At 32.1% G+C, this 19,381-nt stretch overlaps 2 protein-coding genes across 2 annotated transcripts; one reads left to right on the forward strand and one right to left on the reverse strand.

Annotated features, from left to right (window-relative positions):
- Positions 1–8,328: 8,328 nt before the first annotated feature.
- LOC109811751 (uncharacterized) lies at positions 8,329–12,654 on the reverse strand. The gene is made up of 6 exons (XM_020375575.3): positions 12,187–12,654; positions 11,937–12,050; positions 10,216–10,296; positions 9,684–9,856; positions 9,474–9,570; positions 8,329–8,726 (listed from the first exon to the last, which is right to left on the reverse strand). The coding sequence occupies exons 1-6, from the start codon at positions 12,442–12,444 to the stop codon at positions 8,613–8,615; spliced, it is 837 nt and encodes a 278-aa protein (XP_020231164.1). The 5' UTR covers positions 12,445–12,654; the 3' UTR covers positions 8,329–8,612.
- Positions 12,655–15,346: 2,692 nt separating this feature from the next.
- On the forward strand, positions 15,347–19,129 carry LOC145958531 (uncharacterized). Its single transcript, XM_083076030.1, has one exon. The coding sequence runs from the start codon at positions 15,347–15,349 to the stop codon at positions 19,127–19,129; it is 3,783 nt and encodes a 1,260-aa protein (XP_082932156.1).
- Positions 19,130–19,381: the final 252 nt, after the last annotated feature.

A 19,381-nucleotide genomic window follows, 5' to 3' on the forward strand; every position in this document is an offset into this window, starting at 1 on the left:
TTCAAAATTCGAAAAGCACTTATAGGTTATTAATTAATTTATATATTTAAAAGTATTTATTTATTATAAATTTAGTTATATAAAATAAATATTTCTTATATATATGTATGGCAAAGGGTAAACTACTACTTTATTTTAATATATAAAAAATGAGTTGTAACAAAAGAAGAAAAATACTAAAGAATGATTCATTTATATTTAAGAAAAATAATTTAATTAACTCCAATTTGATAAAAGGAGTTCTACCTAAAACTCTAATTTTAATTAAAGAACACCAATCAATCGTATCTAAGAAATCATATCTAATTTTTATTTTTATTTTTTTCTTATTCAACTCTTAAGGTTTTAATATAATTATTTGTTTAGATATAAATCTAATCTAATTTATAATAAATAAAAAACAATTATATTTTTATCCCTAAAATTATATCATCTCAAAGAAATTTTTCCTTACATACGTGAATTGCCACAATTAAGACATTTTTGTGGATGGTGTAAAAAAAAAATTTGTGGAAAAAATTTGGGTCATTTTATAAACTACGAAGTAAATTTTGCTATAAAAAGTTGAGAACGAAATTTGACAAGATTGAATAAATTTTGAGAAGAAAAAAAACGTAATTGAGCCCGTATAAAATAAGATTAGGTCAATTTAATATGTAAATATAATATACCAATTTTAATATTATGTATAATTAAATGCGTATAAAATTAAAATTAAAATTTTAATCTACCTAACACCAATATAAATGCCTAATAATGTTCATTAATACTTATAAATAATGTTGATTTAATTCTAACAATTAATATCAACTTTTCTTTAGTTTTTAACTAATTTAACCTTTTTTAGTGATTTTTGTAATTAATTAAAATTTAGTTGTTATTATCTAATTATATCATTAATCTTTCTTTTTTGATTGTTCAAAAAAGATTTGGAGCAAGTAAGGAAAGAGAGAACCCATGAAAGTGAGGAGGAAAGTACTTAAAAGACCCCTCTTAAGATCCAAATTACATAAGGCACCATTTAATCCACTCACAATGAAGTTGAACTACTACATTTATCCAAATTACTTGTGCCTAATGTAGCTTTGGTAAAGAACTTCTACTCATCTCATGCCCAACATAGTTTTGGAGAAAAAAAAAATTTATACTCATTTTGTGTGTTTGTGCTTTGCATAGTTTAGTTCATACTGCACACTATTTTAATAATATGACAATTTTTTAACATTTTAATGATAGATGTAACCAACAAAACTCTATTTAATATGTATTAGATATATATATATATATATATATATATATATATATATATATATATATATATATATATATATATATATATATATATATAAAGAAGAAGAGATCCATTTACTCAAAAATTAATAAACTTACTTTGTTTAATAACTTACACTTTGTATTAAATTTTAATGATTTAATCATTAAATTCAAATTTTTTAATGTATAAATCAAATGTACAAATTTTTTAAAAAAAAATTAAATTATGTGATACTTTATTTCATTAATTCAAATTGACAGATATTTACTACAAGAAAATTCGGTATTTCAGACGGCAAAAATCCGTGGGAAATGCCCAAAATCCGTGGGTAATGAGGCATTTCCGACGGATTACCGACGGACACTAATCCGTCGGTAAATTGGTCGTCTGAAATTTACCCACGGATTTTAATCCGTGGGTAACTTTCCCACGGATTTTCCCACGGATTTATCCGTGGGTAATTTCCCACGGATTTATCCGTGGGTAACTTTCCCACGGATAAATCCGTGGGAAATTACCCTAAAATTACAATTTTTTTTAATTTTAATAAATTTATTAATGTAACAACCCTCATATTTGGCCTCTCAAGGGTTCTATTTCACGATATTTCATTATTTAGTGTATTTTATCCTTACTTGTGCAATTTCTGGGAAACTTCCCAGAAGGTCACCCATCCCTGTACTACTCCAGGTCAAGCACGCTTAACTGTGAAGTTCTTATGAGTAAGCTACCGAAATGTATATGTATGTTGTCAGTATAACTTGTACAAATTAATTTATTTAAGTCATTCTCAAATATACAATCTCATATTTGTACTATAATAATAATATATAATAATTGTATATTACAAATAATAATAATTAATAATAATAATATATTTAATTATTATTTATTTATATGTACTTACTTTTATAATTAACGTCTACTTTTTTTTATTTAAAATTATAATTTAAATTATTTAATTTTATAATTTATAATGATAATATAATTTAAAAAATTATAAATATTTATTTAATACATACTTATAAATTAAATTTTAATATTTTAAATAAATTATTAATTAATTTAATATATTTATTTACCTTAAATCAAACATATAAAATTCAAAAAATGTATTTATCCTTGTTTCTTTTTCTTCTAATTATCAACTATTAATAAAATACTAACTTAAAATCTTATCTAATTATATATAATATTCTCATATCAAATTTAAAATCAGATATTAGTTATACAAAAATATTAAGATCATATAGTAAAATCAGATATTAATTATACAAAAATATTAAGATCATATAGTAAATTGTCAATAAGATTTTAGTTAAATAATTTAAAATAATTAATGTTTCAATTATATTGTTAATTCACAAATAATTTATTCCAAAACTAATTAATTTTTTATATTAATTATTAGTAAAATTTAGTAACTTTTAATTTAACAATTAATTAGATCGATAAAATTCAACACACGCCATGAGTTACTAAGCGGAATAACTTTACCAAAGAGTTATTTTATAAGTTATCTTAAATCAAACATATAAAATTCAAAAAATGTATTTATCCTTGTTTTATTTTTTAATTATCAACTATTAATAAAATACTAACTTAAAATCTTATCTAATAATATCATAATATTTTCATATCAAATTTAAAACCAGTTCTTACATTTTCGATAAATATAAATTTGTCTGAAATATTTCATCAATAATATAGCTTTTCCTACAAAAAATTTTCTCATCGAAAATATAAATTTTTCAACATATTTAATTTTGTTTTATAAGAAATCATCTTCGATTAATATAACATTTTGTATATATGATTTAAGAGTAAAATATTTTTAATTTAACGGTTGAATTTACAAAATTCACATTTAATATAAAGTTATACGTCATCTTGTAACTGATTTTGTCTAAAAAATAATAGATAATCATACCCTTAAATGATTTTTATTTTATATATTCTAATTTTATTTGTAATAATATGATTATATATTTAAATAATTTAATTTTAATAATTTTTTAAGTATATTTTTGTCTTTTCACTTAAAATATTTGAATTTCCGTATTTTAATTTGAATTAGTTTTTAAGTATATTTTTGTCTTTTTGTCTTAAATTTTTGAATTTCTATATTGTAATTTAAATAATTTTTTATTTCTATTATTTATTAATTCTTTTCTTTTTTAATGTTTTATAACATTATTAAAATTTTATAATTTTAATCTCTCTAATTTTATCTTACTTTTTATTTTATAAATATAATTTAGATTATTCATTTTATAATTAAATTAATTTTTTTTAAATTTTTTATGAGTTTACATTCTAAGAATGTATTGAAACTCCTCAATTTTGAATTTAAAAAAAAAATAATTTTTCACAGAATTTCTCACGGATTTCCCACGGATTTATCCATGGGTAATTTCCCATGGATAAATCCGTGGGAAATCCGTGGGAAATTCTATGAAAAATTATTTTTTTTAAATTCAAAATTTTATTAAATAATTATCCTATTTAAAGATATTAAATCAATCATAATTATGTAAATCAAAACAAATTCATTCATACAAAATAAAATGTCATACATAACAAATAAAGTTTAGGAGTTCAAATTTAAAAATAACATATAGTACGATTAGTAGTAGAATTATAACATAATGTCTAATAATCAGAATATCCATGTTGTTGCTATCTAATAATCAAATATTGAAGAATTTCAATACATTCTTAGAATGTAAACTCATAAAAATTTAAAAAATTTAATTTAATTATAAAATGAATAATCCAAATTATATTTATAAAATAAAAAGTAAGATAAAATTAGAGAGATTAAAATTATAAAATTTTATTAATGTTATAAAATATTTAAAATGAAAAGAATTAATAAATAATAGAAATAAAAATTATTAAAATTAAAATATAGAAATTCAAAAATTTATGACAAAAAGACAAAAATATACTTAAAAAATAATTCAAATTAAAATATAGAAATTCAAATATTTTAAGTGAAAAGACAAAAATATATTTAAAAAATTATTAAAATTAAACTATTTAAATATATAATCATATTATTACAAATAAAATTAGACAAAATCAGTTACAAGATGACGTATATTTCCCTTTATCTATTACTATAGATAATCAAATAACTATATATTTAACTATTTTTCTTCTATTCATTTTCTCTGTCTTTATCTCTACTTTCTATATATAGATTCATTGAAGTTTTAAATACTCATATTTATACTCGTTACTTTGTATTTTACTGATTTACTTAAATATAAAATTCAGAAATCAATAAAATGTAAATTTAAGAAATTACTACAACTTAAAGAGATTTTTAAATCAATCAGTTATTAGGAACAAAAATAATTATTTAGTGTAATTATTTTAACTTTAATCTTTTAAGTTTTAAATAAAGAAGATTTAATCTAGAAAAAATTTCATTAACCCATACTTGAAGTTTTTCTCAATAACGTCATACATATATCTCTTCTCAAATTTTTAAGTGAGTATTAATTTTCTTATTTATTTATTTAAGAGGCACATACAACTACTTATATAAGATAATACTATTTATATACTATTAAGAGAAAATAATTTATTAATACAAATATCAATAATTAAATGAGATTTGATCTCTTATTTCATTATTTCAACTTTTTTGAAATTTATTTTAAATATCATGCACACTGTGATTTAAAAAAATATATTAAATTTAAGTAATAATTTTAAAAATGAATTGAAAAAAATCTTATTTTCAAAATTGAAGATCAATGAAAGTTTTCATCAAAATGACATATTGGATGTAATTTAGAAATAAATGATAGATACATATATATGATTTGCAGAACATAATTTAACTTTTTCCCCCTTATTTAATTAATAACGTTATTTTTAAAGAGATGAGTGATTTTTAAAAATTAAAGAAAAGATGTGTTATTCTTAAATTTGAACGTCATGTGTTGGTATTTTTCAAGATAAGTAATAAAAAACACATTTACGCTAATTAGTTTATAATTTATAATAACCTAAACATATAATTATATATAGGTAATATAAGTCATACCTCACACACTTTGATTTATATTTATCTTATTTATATTTTGAAAACACCCATATAATAATGAAAACATTATATAGTGGATTGTTGTGTGTATTGATGCGATTAAGATTGGTTGCATTTGAAAAATAATTGGCTTAAATTTTATTTAATAATTTTAGACGTGGGAAACTCCGTCAGAAATTTCAGACGGATTTTAATCCGTGGGAAACTTCGTCAAAAATTTTAGACAGATTTAAATCCGTGGGAAATTCCGTCGAAAATTTCAGACGGATATAAATCCGTCAGAAATTCCGTCGGAAATTTCCCACGGATTTAAATCCGTCGGAAATTCCTTCATGTAAAAATCTGTGGGAAATTCCGTCGGAAATTTGCCACGAATTTAAATCCGTGGGAAATTTCCGACGGATTTTGGTCCGTGGGAAATAATCCGTGGAAAATTTGACTTTTTTTTGTAGTGTTATAAAAATATTTTAGACAATAATTTAAATATACCAAAAAGAAATTTACCTTTCCCTAACATGATTTTTATTTCTTTTATCAATAAAAATTAATTTATGAAATATTATTTAATCTAAAATAGTGTACGAATGTATTTATTGTCATGTATTGCACAAGTCTTTTGAAAGACAATATTTAGTAACCATTAACTATTTAAATGATTGTTACGCTTGTCAAATTTGCTTAACAATATGATATTTATAAAATATTATTAATTTAAAATATCTTATTATTGAAATATAGTTATTATTGAAAAAAAACATATTTTTATCATAATTTAAAATAATGAATTAGATTAAAATAATTCAGAGCATATCCTAAATAGGAGTTTCTCTGGGCATCTTATTTTTTTGTCAAATTTTGTATTATGCACATGATCAGATTCATCATTTTGAAAATTAAACTCTTGAACTATATAATAATAACATTACTATTACTATTATTATTATTATTATTATTATTATTATTATTATTATTATTATTATTATTATTATTATTATTGACTTCTAAAATTTAAATAAAATAAAATATTGACTTTTAAAATATAATTTCCAGAAGTTAATTTTTCTTCAGTTTTGAAATTTAAAATGTAGAACTCAATTTTGTACATTCCGAAAATTGAATTTCCAGAATACAACTGGTAAGTTGTTATTTTAATTTTGGGTGATTGTCATTTTCCACTCCACATATAACACAAAATCTCCATAGGAAACACGGAGTAGTGAAGCAATTCATTCACTCACCTGCTCCTGAAGCTCATATAACAGTCATACAGCACTCTCCAATGTAAGGTGCTTGTCGCAAAAATATTGGACAACTCACATGTGATTCAAAAATAAAAAATATATGAAATTCTTCAGTTCTATTTATTGTGGTGTTACCTTCACCACTTGTCCTTGTACAATTATGTATAATTGCTCCAACAGCTCCAATTCTCATGAGAATGTAATCCAACCCATCAGCCATTGTCCTTGAATATGAGGTTGAAGAGGGAGAAAGAAAAGTATATTTTTTTTTTTTGTCAAAAAATACTATCATATTTGATATATTGGTTCAAAATTTATTAAAAATTACATTTGATATATTTGATGGTCTTGCATCAGGCATTTAATGAGTTTTTAGATTTATTTAGTGTTAAAATTCAACAAAATTTATTATTTTCAATAATTTTTAATTTTATATTGAGTGCCACTAGTATCCCAAATCTGAAATGTACTCTAAAAAAATATACTTGAAAGGTAAAATATACTCTAAAACGTACTTTTCAAAAGAAAAAATATGTTTTCATGAAGTACTTTTTGTAAGACACATACTTTCGGAAAGAACTTTCTAAAAGAAAAATATTTTTTTTTCTCTTTTGGAGAGTATGTTCCAAAGTATATTTTAAAAATCAAAAAACACAATTTTAGGTTAGTAATAATAAAAAGATATATTGTTTCTAATCAATAGTTTATGGTAAAATTAATGGGTCGTATATTTAGAAACAACGTCTTCATAAAATTCCCAACCTTATATGCAATGTATGCAAATATTAAAGATGGAGCTAAAAACTAAGATTTAAAAATGTTAAAATTATGATTACAAAAAAAATAGGATTTAAAAAATAATAAAGAAGATTCTGTGTGTCTTGATTGTTGAAGAGAAAAAATCAAGAAATAAAAAGGGAGGTGAACACAAAGAGATTAAAAAGAAATAGAGTAGCAAAAGAAAATAAGTGAAGAAAGAGATAGATGAAAAAAATAACTTTTAGAAATAAATTTTATTTTAAAAAATAAATTAAAAGGGTATTTAAGAAAAAAAATAAAGGAGTGTATTTTTTTTATCCAACGAAATTATAAGGACGACAATAAAATTCAATCCTAAAACCCTATACAAACTACCCCTAATCTCTACCACCAAAAAGAAAAGGTGTATATAACATTTTCAAAAGGAAAATCCCAAAAGCTTAGGCCAACTCAAACATTCTCATTATATATTGAATCAAATTTTTAAAACCCAAATCCACTAAAATTATCTTTTAATTTTAATCGGGTTCATAGAACCATATCAGGCATGATCACCTCAATTGAAATGGCTGAGATAAAGATGACAAAAGCAAAATAGGGTTATTATCGACTGATCATGGTGTGAAAATGCTGGTCTGACAGTGATGAATTTGAATATTAAACAACATGAAGAATCTTGAATTTTTCTAGTTTAAAGGGTTGGTTCTAATTTTCATGACTATCGCATGATTAGCTCAAAAGCCGGGTGAAACTCACTCAATATGTGTGATGATTTCTAATGTAGAAGTGTTTCATTCACTCTCTCAAATTAATTACAAGGAACAACTGTACTAGTAGTCTTAAAATTAAATAATCTTAGTTTTTATTCATTTCATTTTAGTGACTTTGATACAATCGTTTGATAATTATGCTAGCAAAGAGTCCAATACATAAAAGCATGTAATCACTTGTGTTTTTCCTAGCACGTCAGGTTGAAAGCATCACACAACATGAACTGTCAATAATATACATATGAAAATTGATTTCTTTCTGGAATTCTGTACACACCATTCAACCTTAAAAATACATACATCTGTAAGGTTCTGGCCTCACGACAAGAAAATAAAACAAAAAAATTGAAGTAATCTTCAAAGCAAAACATTTACAATGACTCATTCGCAACAAGAAGATGATGCCAATAGCCAACTTTAATTTCTTAATATGGCTGAGAACTTCTTCCGATTACATGCTCTGAATGTTTATTTGGCACAATCCGAGAAGGTGATGCTGTAATTCTCTCTCAAATAATTTCACCTTCATCATCTCCAAGTAGAGAGAGAGAGAAAGGGGCAATTGCCACATTAAATGCCCTAGGACCTACTCGATCAACATGAATCATCTCAAAGTCACCTTCCTGCATTATAGGAGATGAGATTTAAGCATCTGATTTTCTATTCAATGGGAAGACAAGAGATCTAGAAATATTTGAAAGTTGAAATCAATAATGAGTCACACTAGCAACCAATTATTCAAAACTTCGAGAAGTATCAAACGAGGACAGTCATAACTTTCCTCCCTTTTATGCAATTTCTACTCTGAGAATGCAACTGTTAATATTGTATAGCAGTTCATTCCATAGTAATATGAAAGTAGTCATGAAATAATTAAAAAGGATGCAGCCATTAATCTAAATTATAGAAGCATGTAGATCATTTCCTTTAAATTCAACTAGGCCTCCACTCCTGCTTTTCTTTTTTTCTTAGCATGATCCGTGGGAAGCTGATTATGAAAATGATGTTAGTTCTTTGATTTTATTTCACAGCAACATAGAACCAATTAAGACTTAAATGTCAGAATATGTTTGTCAACACTGATACTTGCCCAATACTTATACAACACCTGTCAAATCCTTCTCATTGAATGTTAGAGTTAAGACCAATGTTCATGTCAAAGTTTCTGCTTTAGTTTTATAGGATTCCACCTTACTCATGCCATCTGAACCTCAAATGCATTTATTTGATACTTGTGATATTACTAATGCCTCTGATGAAGAAATTCAAAACAACTTTTATTATCTGATTTCATGAAGGTAAAAAAATGTATTTTTTTCACTATGTAAGGTGATTTCATGAAAAAATAAAGAACACAGAGAAATTCTTACCATTCTACCATTTTGTGTGTTTAATGGACATGTGGAAGAGAATTCAAAAGTAGACCAAGGAAATATAGCTGGCTGTTCACCAACAACACCAATTCCCCTGCATGCAAAAAGAAGTAGAGAGGTTACATTAAACATGAGTATTAAAAGAAATGAAAAATACCATTAAAGTATAAAGAACATGGATAGTGAGGATAAGAGTAATTAACTCACCAGAAATTTTCAGTTTTCCCATTAGCATCAGTTATAATCCAATGTCTTCTGAGAAGTTGAACAGGGCGGTTCGTGTTATTGGTAATTTTGATTTTATATTCAAAGAAATATAGCTCCTCTGAATGTTCACTTCTGCCCTCTATGTATGCACTCCTAACTTGGACCCGGATTCCCTGAACAAGTTGTAAATAAATGGTAAAAATTCGTATTTTTACTTTACAATTATATGATGTCTCACATAAAATATGAATTTATGATTTCTTTCCTTTAGGAACTTGTAGGAATAAATATATTTTTAGAAGTGTGTTTGGATTGAAATACTTAAGAGATTAATTCATGGTTGTACCTATCTTGAACAAATGTGAAAACTGTGGGTTCCTTTGAACATTGATTTTTCAGGAGAGCTACTAAACATTGAACTATTCATTCTATTGATGCAGTTAACTTAAAACAATGCCTCAAGTGTTTATACCAAGAAAGAACTATCTATAGTTCACAGAAAAGTTGTTGTTAATAGAAGTAGTATCCCTACCAATGTTGTAGCATCACTTGAGCATTTTAAGAGAGAATGTGGGGCAATTGCTTTTAGCTCATCACGATATCTAGCTGCGTCCTGCATATGAAGAAAAAAGGTAAAACAGGTTATCAAAATGCAGTTTAGGAAGAATCATATAGTATTACAGAAAAATGGAAAACAAACCATATTTTGACAATTTGAGATATGTGCTTATTGCAAACCCAGGCTTAAAAGAAACAATCAACAGTAACATACGAAAATAGTCCCTAAACTTGAGAATTTCGTCAATTGAGTATTTAAAATTACAAATTTGTCATGAATTTACAAAATTTGGTCTCTGACATCAAACAACAATTATAATTACAAAAATAAGGACTAAAATGACATTGTTACAGTTTTAAGAACTAAATTTACCAATGCCTATGATTTCAAGAACTAATTTTCCTTTTCTTTTTAAAATTTGTGATATTGCTTGTTTTTGTGATCGAAGTTTTTTATGTTTGCTGGTGATGTTTTAAGGATATGTTCTATGACCTAAACATGAGGGTTGGGAGTGATTTTGTGTTGTTTAAAGACTCAAAGTTTTACCTGTCTTCCTCTTTCTTCTCAACCAGATAGTTAGGAAACATGACAAGTTTACCAGCTTTTTACATTTGTTAGACTATGATCTTTTGTTTCTGCTACACAATGTTCTTGTTTTGTTTTTTTACAAAGACAGCAAAAAGGTTAAAACATAGAACTGTGGTTTTAAATTGCAGCCCGCAACTGTAATCATAAGCAAAGCATAAAGTTTTTTCAACTCACTGCAAACACATCGTGACCGGAACTGCTGCTGCATTTTCCCGCAATGCCAAATATTGTGATGAAACTATGACTTCAGCTTCAATCGCAATTTAAAATCATAGAACTTTGCATATACTAAGCAAACCTCCTATCACTAGGCTAACGCTAATTGTTTTTTTGCTACACAATGGTCTAATACACATTTTTCAAGTAATGCATATTAGGATAAAATGAGTATTTGGTCAAATCAATGAATTTAGTTCTCACATCTTTGAAATAGGATGGAATCAGCCCCTCATACCATGTGGTAGACACATGGTTGCCAAGTGTCAATAGTTAGCTATGTTAGCAAACAATGCTAACCATATTAAGGAAATGTTTGGACAAGCGTTTCCAGAAGTACTTTTAAGAGGAAAAAAAAAAAAAAAAGAAGGAAAATCAAAATAAGATTTTTCTATAAGCTAAAATTAACTTGCATGAGTTAATTTGTAAAAACTCTCTGTTATTAGTTTCTCCAAAATCTTATTTTTAACTCATGCATAAGTTAATATAGTTTATAAAGAAACTTATTTTATTTTTCCCACCTATTTTTCCTGTCTAAAAATGCTTATGGAGAAATTTACTCAAAGACCCTAAATAGTTCTGAACCACGTAGTCTCTAATTATTCTCTACTCGAGTGTCATTAATTTTTCTCGTAGACTGAAAGTTCTCACTACATGTCATGCATGTAAAAGATTTGTTAGATCCAAAACTATAGGCACTTTACAATTTTGAACTACTTAATAATTTCTCGACATCATGGCCTAGGAACCAATTCCACCAATTTTCAGAAACGCAAGGACGAAATTCATTTGATTTTGGAGATGGAGTGAGAATAGATGGAACTAGAACACATTTTAGCCAAAAGAATATGATTGAAATGAAGATGAATATTGAGCAACATAATAGGCACCTGAAACCTCTCATCAGCAACGGCTTCCTTCAACAATCTCCTTAGACGCAGAACAGGCACCTCCTCTTCGATGCACTTGAGCGAGTCGCGAATCCTCGCCGCTTCTTCGTAATACTACCGTTTCAAATTCCACAAAATAAGAAGCCTCTCTCCAAAACACCCACCACCAACGAGCCACATTAATCAAAAAAAAAAAAAAAAAAACACTTCCTCCTTAACCAAAAACAAAAACAAGAACAAAAACACTAACCTCGGATTTCGCCGCCACCTCCATCCGGTGCTTGAGGATCGCGTAATTATGGCTCGGAGACAAAAACGAACCGTTGGAACCTCCGGGCGAGCCGGTTCCATCGGTCCCGTTCCTCTCCGAACCGCACGAAACAATGGCGCTGCTCCAATTCCTGCGGTTCGGACAACTCACGCGTTGCGTCCTCGTAGTCCTCGCCTCGGGGTTCGTTAAAACCGCTAACCTCGAACCCACGCAAGTCTTGGCGCTCAACGACTGCATTGTTTCGCTTCAATTTTTTTTGTTTTTTTTTTGGTTTTTTTTTTTTAGGGTTTTGTCTGAATAAAATCCACAATCAAATGAGATTATGAATATGGAAATCGGAATGATTGGGTTTGGAACTTCTTTATTGCCGTACAAGGGAGTCGCTTTACCACGCTTTCTGTGGGTTCTTTTTTTTTTTTTTTTTTTTTTGGATTTGGGGATGACGCCGTGTTTCGCGATGAATCGTGGATTCGTGCTATAAATAAATTAATGCCAAATTAGCCATTGGCGTATTTTTGGGGATTCTCGATTTTTTGAGGGTATTTTGGGGAATTTGTGGAACAAATGTTGCGTGATATTCTGGATTGCTAATTGTGTTAGATATTGTGGCTAAAACCGCGCCGTAACCGATTCAGCGGGTAGGTGGTAACTGGTAAGCATGATATTTTTGTCGATCTACATTCTACAGTGCTGTCTTTGCCCTAAATCTAAATTTTAATTGCATGCCTTTTTATTTTTGTATTTAGAATATATCTTTATACACGTTTGGGTGGCAGTGACATGGGCAAGAAACAGAGGAAGGACGAAGAAGAGTAAATCAATGATAATTTAGAAAATGGTGATTGTTTGGTGCGAGGGAAACACTCAGTAAATGAATTACGGGTTAAATTATTATATTAACCTCTGAAAGTGTGGTGGTTAAAATTTGGTTTTGGAAGATGGTAAACTAAAAAAAAAGTTTTTTAAAATTGTTTTCTTCAATAAATTGGTTTCTGATTAGATGGATGTTTGTTAATGTGTCTACTGAAATTGATGTTTTACACTAATGTTTTGTTTGGTAGAAGAAAGAAATATGAAATAAAAAATAGAGAATAAATGATAAATGGTTTGATGAGAATGGGTGGGAAATGAGTAGAATTTGTAATTTTTTTTTGCATTATGGAATTAGGAAAAAAAAAATAGAAGAAAAAAAATTTTTAAATTATATTTTTTTGTGACAAAAAATAAAGAAAATCAAGAAAGTAAAAAGAAAAAAAAAAAACACACACACACACACACAAAAAGCACATCAACCACTACAAGTGAAAATAAGGAGTCTTCAACACATATGTAACTAATAACAATTGAAGAGCAACTTGTGGTTCTTCAAGAATCACTAAGGGAGTATTTGATGTCAAGTCCATCTAATGAATTTTCCTTCTCAAAACACATGAGTAAGAGAGTAGTTCCATGATCTACCTATCAGTTCTTAGATATGCGCAACCTCATTTGCATAACGATGTTTATGATTTGTACCCCCGTGGACAAGCTACACCAAATATGAGAGTTTGACTCACACTTGATATGAGAGAAACATTTATCCCAACACAACTCTAACTCATTGACAAGAGCCATAATTTTTGTATGAGTATTGTTTGAAATGGCCATCTGAGTCTCATACTAAGCTTCCAAACCTAACACAACTTGGATTTTGGGGTGTACTACCATCTACATTTAGCATTACCCAGGATAGAGTCGGTGCTTCCCAAACCAATAGATGTAGCAAGGTATTTTGCATGTTTTCCAGGCTACCCTTCTAAAATGCCATCTTGCATGCATTATGCTCCATGTACACCTTAGATATAAGGATAGGCAATGCATCTAGAACCACATTAAATACCACCTTGTTTTGAGACTTCCATGTGACCCATAACAAAAATGATATAATCATTCCATGCAAGCCTATATGCCCTTTCAACCATTCCATTGTTATCACATTGCCCACTAGTGGCAAGGGAGAAACTAAACTCAAAGAATGCCAAACTTATCGAATTAACTGACACTCAAATAAATGAGTGTGAATCTATTTCACTACTTCACAATAGCGAGGACAAGTATCCACATTAGTGATGTGTCATTGTAAAAGAGTTCCTCTTGTGAAGATTGAGTTTTGACATACCTCCTATAAAAAGAATTGAATATTCGCTAAAAGAGGTAACTTTTAGATCCACTTTTAGTTTCCTTTTTCACTAGATGGCAACAATGATTGAAGAAGTTAATAATAAGCCTTTAATATAATATTTGATGTATTTAGGTATTTTAAATTGTATTTTATATATTTAAAGATTTATGTAAAAATAAATCATTTGCACAATTATTATTTAACTATGACTATATTTTTCACATATACATGAAGATTTCTTGATAATATAGTTGATTATACAAAATAGCAAATGTTATCTTATATTATAGACTTGTAGTGTATGTTTTTCATAATAACCACATAATCAATTATGAGCATGTTTGAAAATGAATCAATGACGTGATTTTTCACGTCAAATGCAAGTATCTTGAAGTAACTTTTTCATTTTTTGGACTTTGGACATAGAGAGAGTGCAAATGTTCCCTGTACTGGCAAGGCCTTTCGGCCACCATTTGACCGATACCCGATCGGCACCTAAAGGGCCGAACCAGGTTGCCGACATCCAATCGGCACCCAAAGGACCGAGCCAGGTTGCCGACGGCTGATCGACCATTGGATACCTAGTGAATGTGAATTATCATTAATAAAGGGACAAGAGTCATCCTTAATCAAGGGTTAAGAGTTAATCACACTAATAAGCCGATTAGAGGCGTATTACCTAATATGGTAATCTTGTACAGGGCCCATGGGAATCTGGGCCCATAAAGGTCAATATAAATAGCTCATGTCACAAGGTAACGTCACTGTTCATTAATTGTTATCGGTATTTGTGCTTTGTCCTGACTTGAGCATCGGAGTGCCTTTTGCAGGTACCTCCCCCTCACCGGAGTATTCGATCGGAGCTCTCGTTCGGCCTTCAGAACACGAGAAGATTACTAGTGTACCCTTCGGCAGGTACATTTTGGCGCCCACCGTGGGGCCGAACCGAGATACTTGTGAAGTTCGACGAACAAGGCAATGACGAAGACAAGGAGAATGAACACAGAAAATCACCAAACCGAGGAGGAGGAACACGTAGAAGTTGAAGACGAAACTGATCTCTCTGAGGCCGTGCGTCTGCTCAGGCAGGAGATGGCCGCAATGAAACAACAGCGGGAGAGGGATGCAAAGGAACTTTCGGCCTTGAGAGCTGAAAACGAGGTGTTAAAAAATCAGGATCCCTCATGGAAACCTACCCAGCCCACCAATACTCAAACACAAGGATCCTATCACTCTCATGACTTCCGTACCTCGGCCCTTCACGCTTCGGCTGCTGCACCTAAAAAGTTCCAGTCGGCCCTTCCTACTGTTGGACGTCCAACCGACGTAGCAACAGTGGGATCACACCGACACCCGTTTATACCGTCTATCATGCAGTTACCTTTGATGGATAATTGGAAGTCTTTGCCGATTGATAAATATGACGGTACAACTGACCCTGATGAGCACCTTGATATTTTTCTCACGCAGGTGACCTTGAGCACCACAGATGATGCGGCTTTGTGTCGGATCTTCCCAACGTCTCTCAAAGGCAGGGCTTTGAGTTGGTTAACTCGGCTACCTCCTAACTCAATCGACTCATTCAACACCTTGTCATCACAGTTTACCATCCAGTTCGCAACGAGCCGTCCCCACAGTTTGACCTCTCTTTCATTGGTAAGCCTTCGGCAGGACAAGAAGGAATCCCTTCGGACCTTCATGGATCGTTTTAACAAAACAGCATTGGAAATCAGAGACCTCAACCCGGCCGTAGCACTCCATCACCTCACAATGGCACTGAAGCCAGGGCCGTTCGTTAATAGCATTTGTAAAAAACCTCCTTCGGACATGAACGACTTACGAAGGAGAGCCGACAAGTATATGCAAATGGAAGAGTTGGCCGAATACCGCAGTCAGGCCCGTGCCGAATCAGGGGGCAAGGCCGAAAAGCAATCGGAACCACCATTCAGGGGGAAAGGCAAAGACATAACACTGCGAGACCGACCCACTCGAGGTCTGAAATACTCTCATTACACCCCCCTGAACGCCAGCAGGGCAATGGTGTTAGAGCAAGCCCTGACATCTGAAGTGCTAGCAATCCCGAAGAGGGCCTCTACCCCACCACGAGCCGATACCAGCAAGTCTTGCAGATACCACCGTAACCGTGGACATTCTACCGAAGAGTGTGCTGCCCTTAAAGATAAAATAGAAGATTTGATCAAGCAGGGACAGCTTCACAGCTTCGTCGATCGGTCAGGCTCATCTCGACCTCGCTCAGCATATCAGCCGCGACACCAGGATCGGCATCGGCATGATAGCTCAGAAAGGACACGGCGAGGCCGAAGCAGGTCTCGCGATAGGAAGGACGATCCCTCGGCCGTTCAAAGGAGGGTGATTAATACAATCACAAGAGGATTTGTCGGGGGTGGTTCGACCTCCTCAGCACAAAAGAGACACTTGCGCGCTATTCGGTCGGTTCACGCTGTTGAAAGACAGCACTCACGAAGATTGCCAACCATAACCTTCACTGATGCCAACTTTCAAGGCATCGACCCCGTGCAGGATGATCCAATGGTGATCAGTGTAGAAATTCACAATTGCATCGTCAAGAAAACACTGGTTGACCAGGGCAGTTCGGCGGATATCCTATATTGGAATACCTTCAAACAGTTGGGTATTTCGGAAAAGGAGTTAATCCCTTATGATGATCCACTGGTCGGTTTTGCAGGTGAAAGGGTAAGCACCAAAGGATACATTAAACTTCTCACCCGCTTTTGTTTTGACGAACAGGAAAGCAGGGAAATTCAGATAAAATATACCGTGGTTGATGCTAACACCTCCTACAACATCCTCCTCGGACGACCATCGTTGAACATGCTAGGTGCAATTGTCTCGACACCGCACTTAGCAATGAAGTTCCCATCCAACAAGGGGCAGATCCTTACAATCCATGCCGATCAGAAGGCTGCTCGAGAATGCTATTTTGCCAGTCTACGCGTATCTCCCGTAGAAGAAAGGCAACAAAAATCCAAGAGAGTTCATGCTGTAACCCCTTCGGCATCAGGCGAATCTGAAGCATGGGATCTCGATCCGAGAATGAATGACGAAGAGCGCGTCGAACCGATTGATGAGAAGATCCAGCTACAACTCGGCATACTTCCAACCCAAGTCACATACATCGGCGCCGATATGTCCAAGGAAGATCACTCAGCCTTGAGCCTTGTGATCAATCGGAACAAGGACCTGTTTGCATGGACACCATCCGACATGCCTAGCATAGATCCGAATGTTATGTGTCACAAATTGTCAATATGTGCAGAAGCACGACCGGTTGCTCAACGCAAAAGAAAAATGGGAACCGATCGAAAAGTGGCAGTTGAAACTGAAGTGACAAAGTTACTTGAGGCCAGGTTTATCCGGGAAGTTCAGTACACTACGTGGTTGGAAAATGTAGTCATGGTAAAAAAGCCAAACGGCAAGTGGAGAATGTGCACTGACTATACGAATCTCAACAAGGCATGCCCAAAAGATGCTTACCCACTCCCGAACATCGATCGGTTGGTTGATGGTGCATCGGGTCATAAGGTCCTCTCTTTCCTTGACGCCTATTCGGGATATAACCAAATCCGAATGCATCCCTGTGATGAAGAAAAGACGGCTTTCATCACTGACACAGCTAATTATTGTTATAGAGTAATGCCTTTCGGGTTAAAGAACGCAGGAGCAACTTATCAGAGATTGATGAACAAGATTTTTCGACGCCAGCTCGGCAGGAATATGGAGGTATACGTCGATGATATGGTTGTCAAATCCGAAGGCATCACACAGCACATAACTGACCTCTCTGAGGTATTCCAACAACTCCGCAAATTTGACATGCGGCTCAATCCGGATAAGTGTGTGTTTGGCGTATCAGGTGGAAAATTTATTGGCTTCATGCTCTCGGTGAGGGGCATTGAAGCCAACCCTGATAAATGTCGAGCGGTCATTGATATGAGAAGTCCCCAAAACCTCAAGGAGGTTCAGAAATTGGCCGGACGGCTCACATCTCTTTCAAGATTTTTACCATGTCTCGCCGAGATTGCCAAGCCTATTATCGGTTTGTTAAAGAAGGTTAAGAAGTTTGATTGGTCCGTCGGTTGTGAAGAGGCCTTCAAGGAGTTGAAGCAACGTCTCGGCTCCCCTCCTGTTCTCTCTAAACCCGATCCGCAGGCGGATATAATGGTGTACTTGTGTGTATCAAACGAAGCCATAAGTGTCGTTATTGTGCAGGAAAACGGCGAGCAACGGCCTGTGTATTTTATCAGCCGGCTGCTACAAGAAGCCGAAACAAGATACCAACTCTTGGAGAAGGTGGCGCTAGGGTTGGTGCACGCGGCACGACGCCTTTGCCAATATTTCCAGTCTCATCATGTGGTGGTTCGGACTGACTGCCCGATTGCCAAGGTACTGCGCAAGCCAGAGTTGAAAGACCCTAACTTGTTGAAATATTACCATATGTTTCGGAATGCACAAAGCGCTTTCGATGAGGTCCAGGTCAAGCATACCCCTAGAGAACACAATGAACGCGCCGATCAGTTAGCTCGGCTAGCTAGCAGTAGCCGAAAACCGGGGCAACTCCGAACTACTCTGCATCTTGACCTCGCAACCCCTAGTGTGAAACCACTTGAATGTATGCCGGTTGATGAACCTCAACAGACCTGGATGACCGAGATAATGGATTATATTGAGTTGGGAAAACAGCCACCCGAACAGTCCGTCGCCAAGAAGCTCCGCACATAGGCAGCCCGATACTCAATCATAAACGGTGAGTTATACCGAAGAGGCTTCTCCACCCCATTATTAAAATGCATTGATTCAACACAAGCAAACTACGTGCTGAGAGAAATCCATGAAGGGATTTGTGGTTCTCACTCGGGTGGAAGAACTCTAGCTGCCAAAGTATTAAGAGCTGGGTACTATTGGCCAACTTTTAAAACTGATTGTGCCGAATTTGTGAAGCGATGCATACAATGCCAACGCCACGGGAATATT

The sequence above is a fragment of the Cajanus cajan genome, chromosome 6 (assembly GCF_000230855.2).
Source record: "Cajanus cajan strain Asha chromosome 6, NIPB_CcT2T_4, whole genome shotgun sequence".
Classification (NCBI taxonomy): domain Eukaryota; kingdom Viridiplantae; phylum Streptophyta; class Magnoliopsida; order Fabales; family Fabaceae; genus Cajanus; species Cajanus cajan.

What these genes read in the sequence shown, in the direction of transcription:
- LOC109811751 (XM_020375575.3), bottom strand. Translation starts at nt 12,444, where the DNA reads ATGCAGTCGTTGAGCGCCAAGACTTGCGTGGGTTCGAGGTTAGCGGTT. An exon ending in AGGTGGCGGCGAAATCCGAG is followed by an intron (nt 12,051 to 12,186) that starts GTTAGTGTTTTT and finishes TTGAAACGGTAG; the next exon opens with TATTACGAAGAAGCGGCGAG. An exon ending in TTGCTGATGAGAGGTTTCAG is followed by an intron (nt 10,297 to 11,936) that starts GTGCCTATTATG and finishes CTTCATATGCAG; the next exon opens with GACGCAGCTAGATATCGTGA.
- LOC145958531 (XM_083076030.1), top strand. Translation starts at nt 15,347, where the DNA reads ATGACGAAGACAAGGAGAATGAACACAGAAAATCACCAAACCGAGGAG.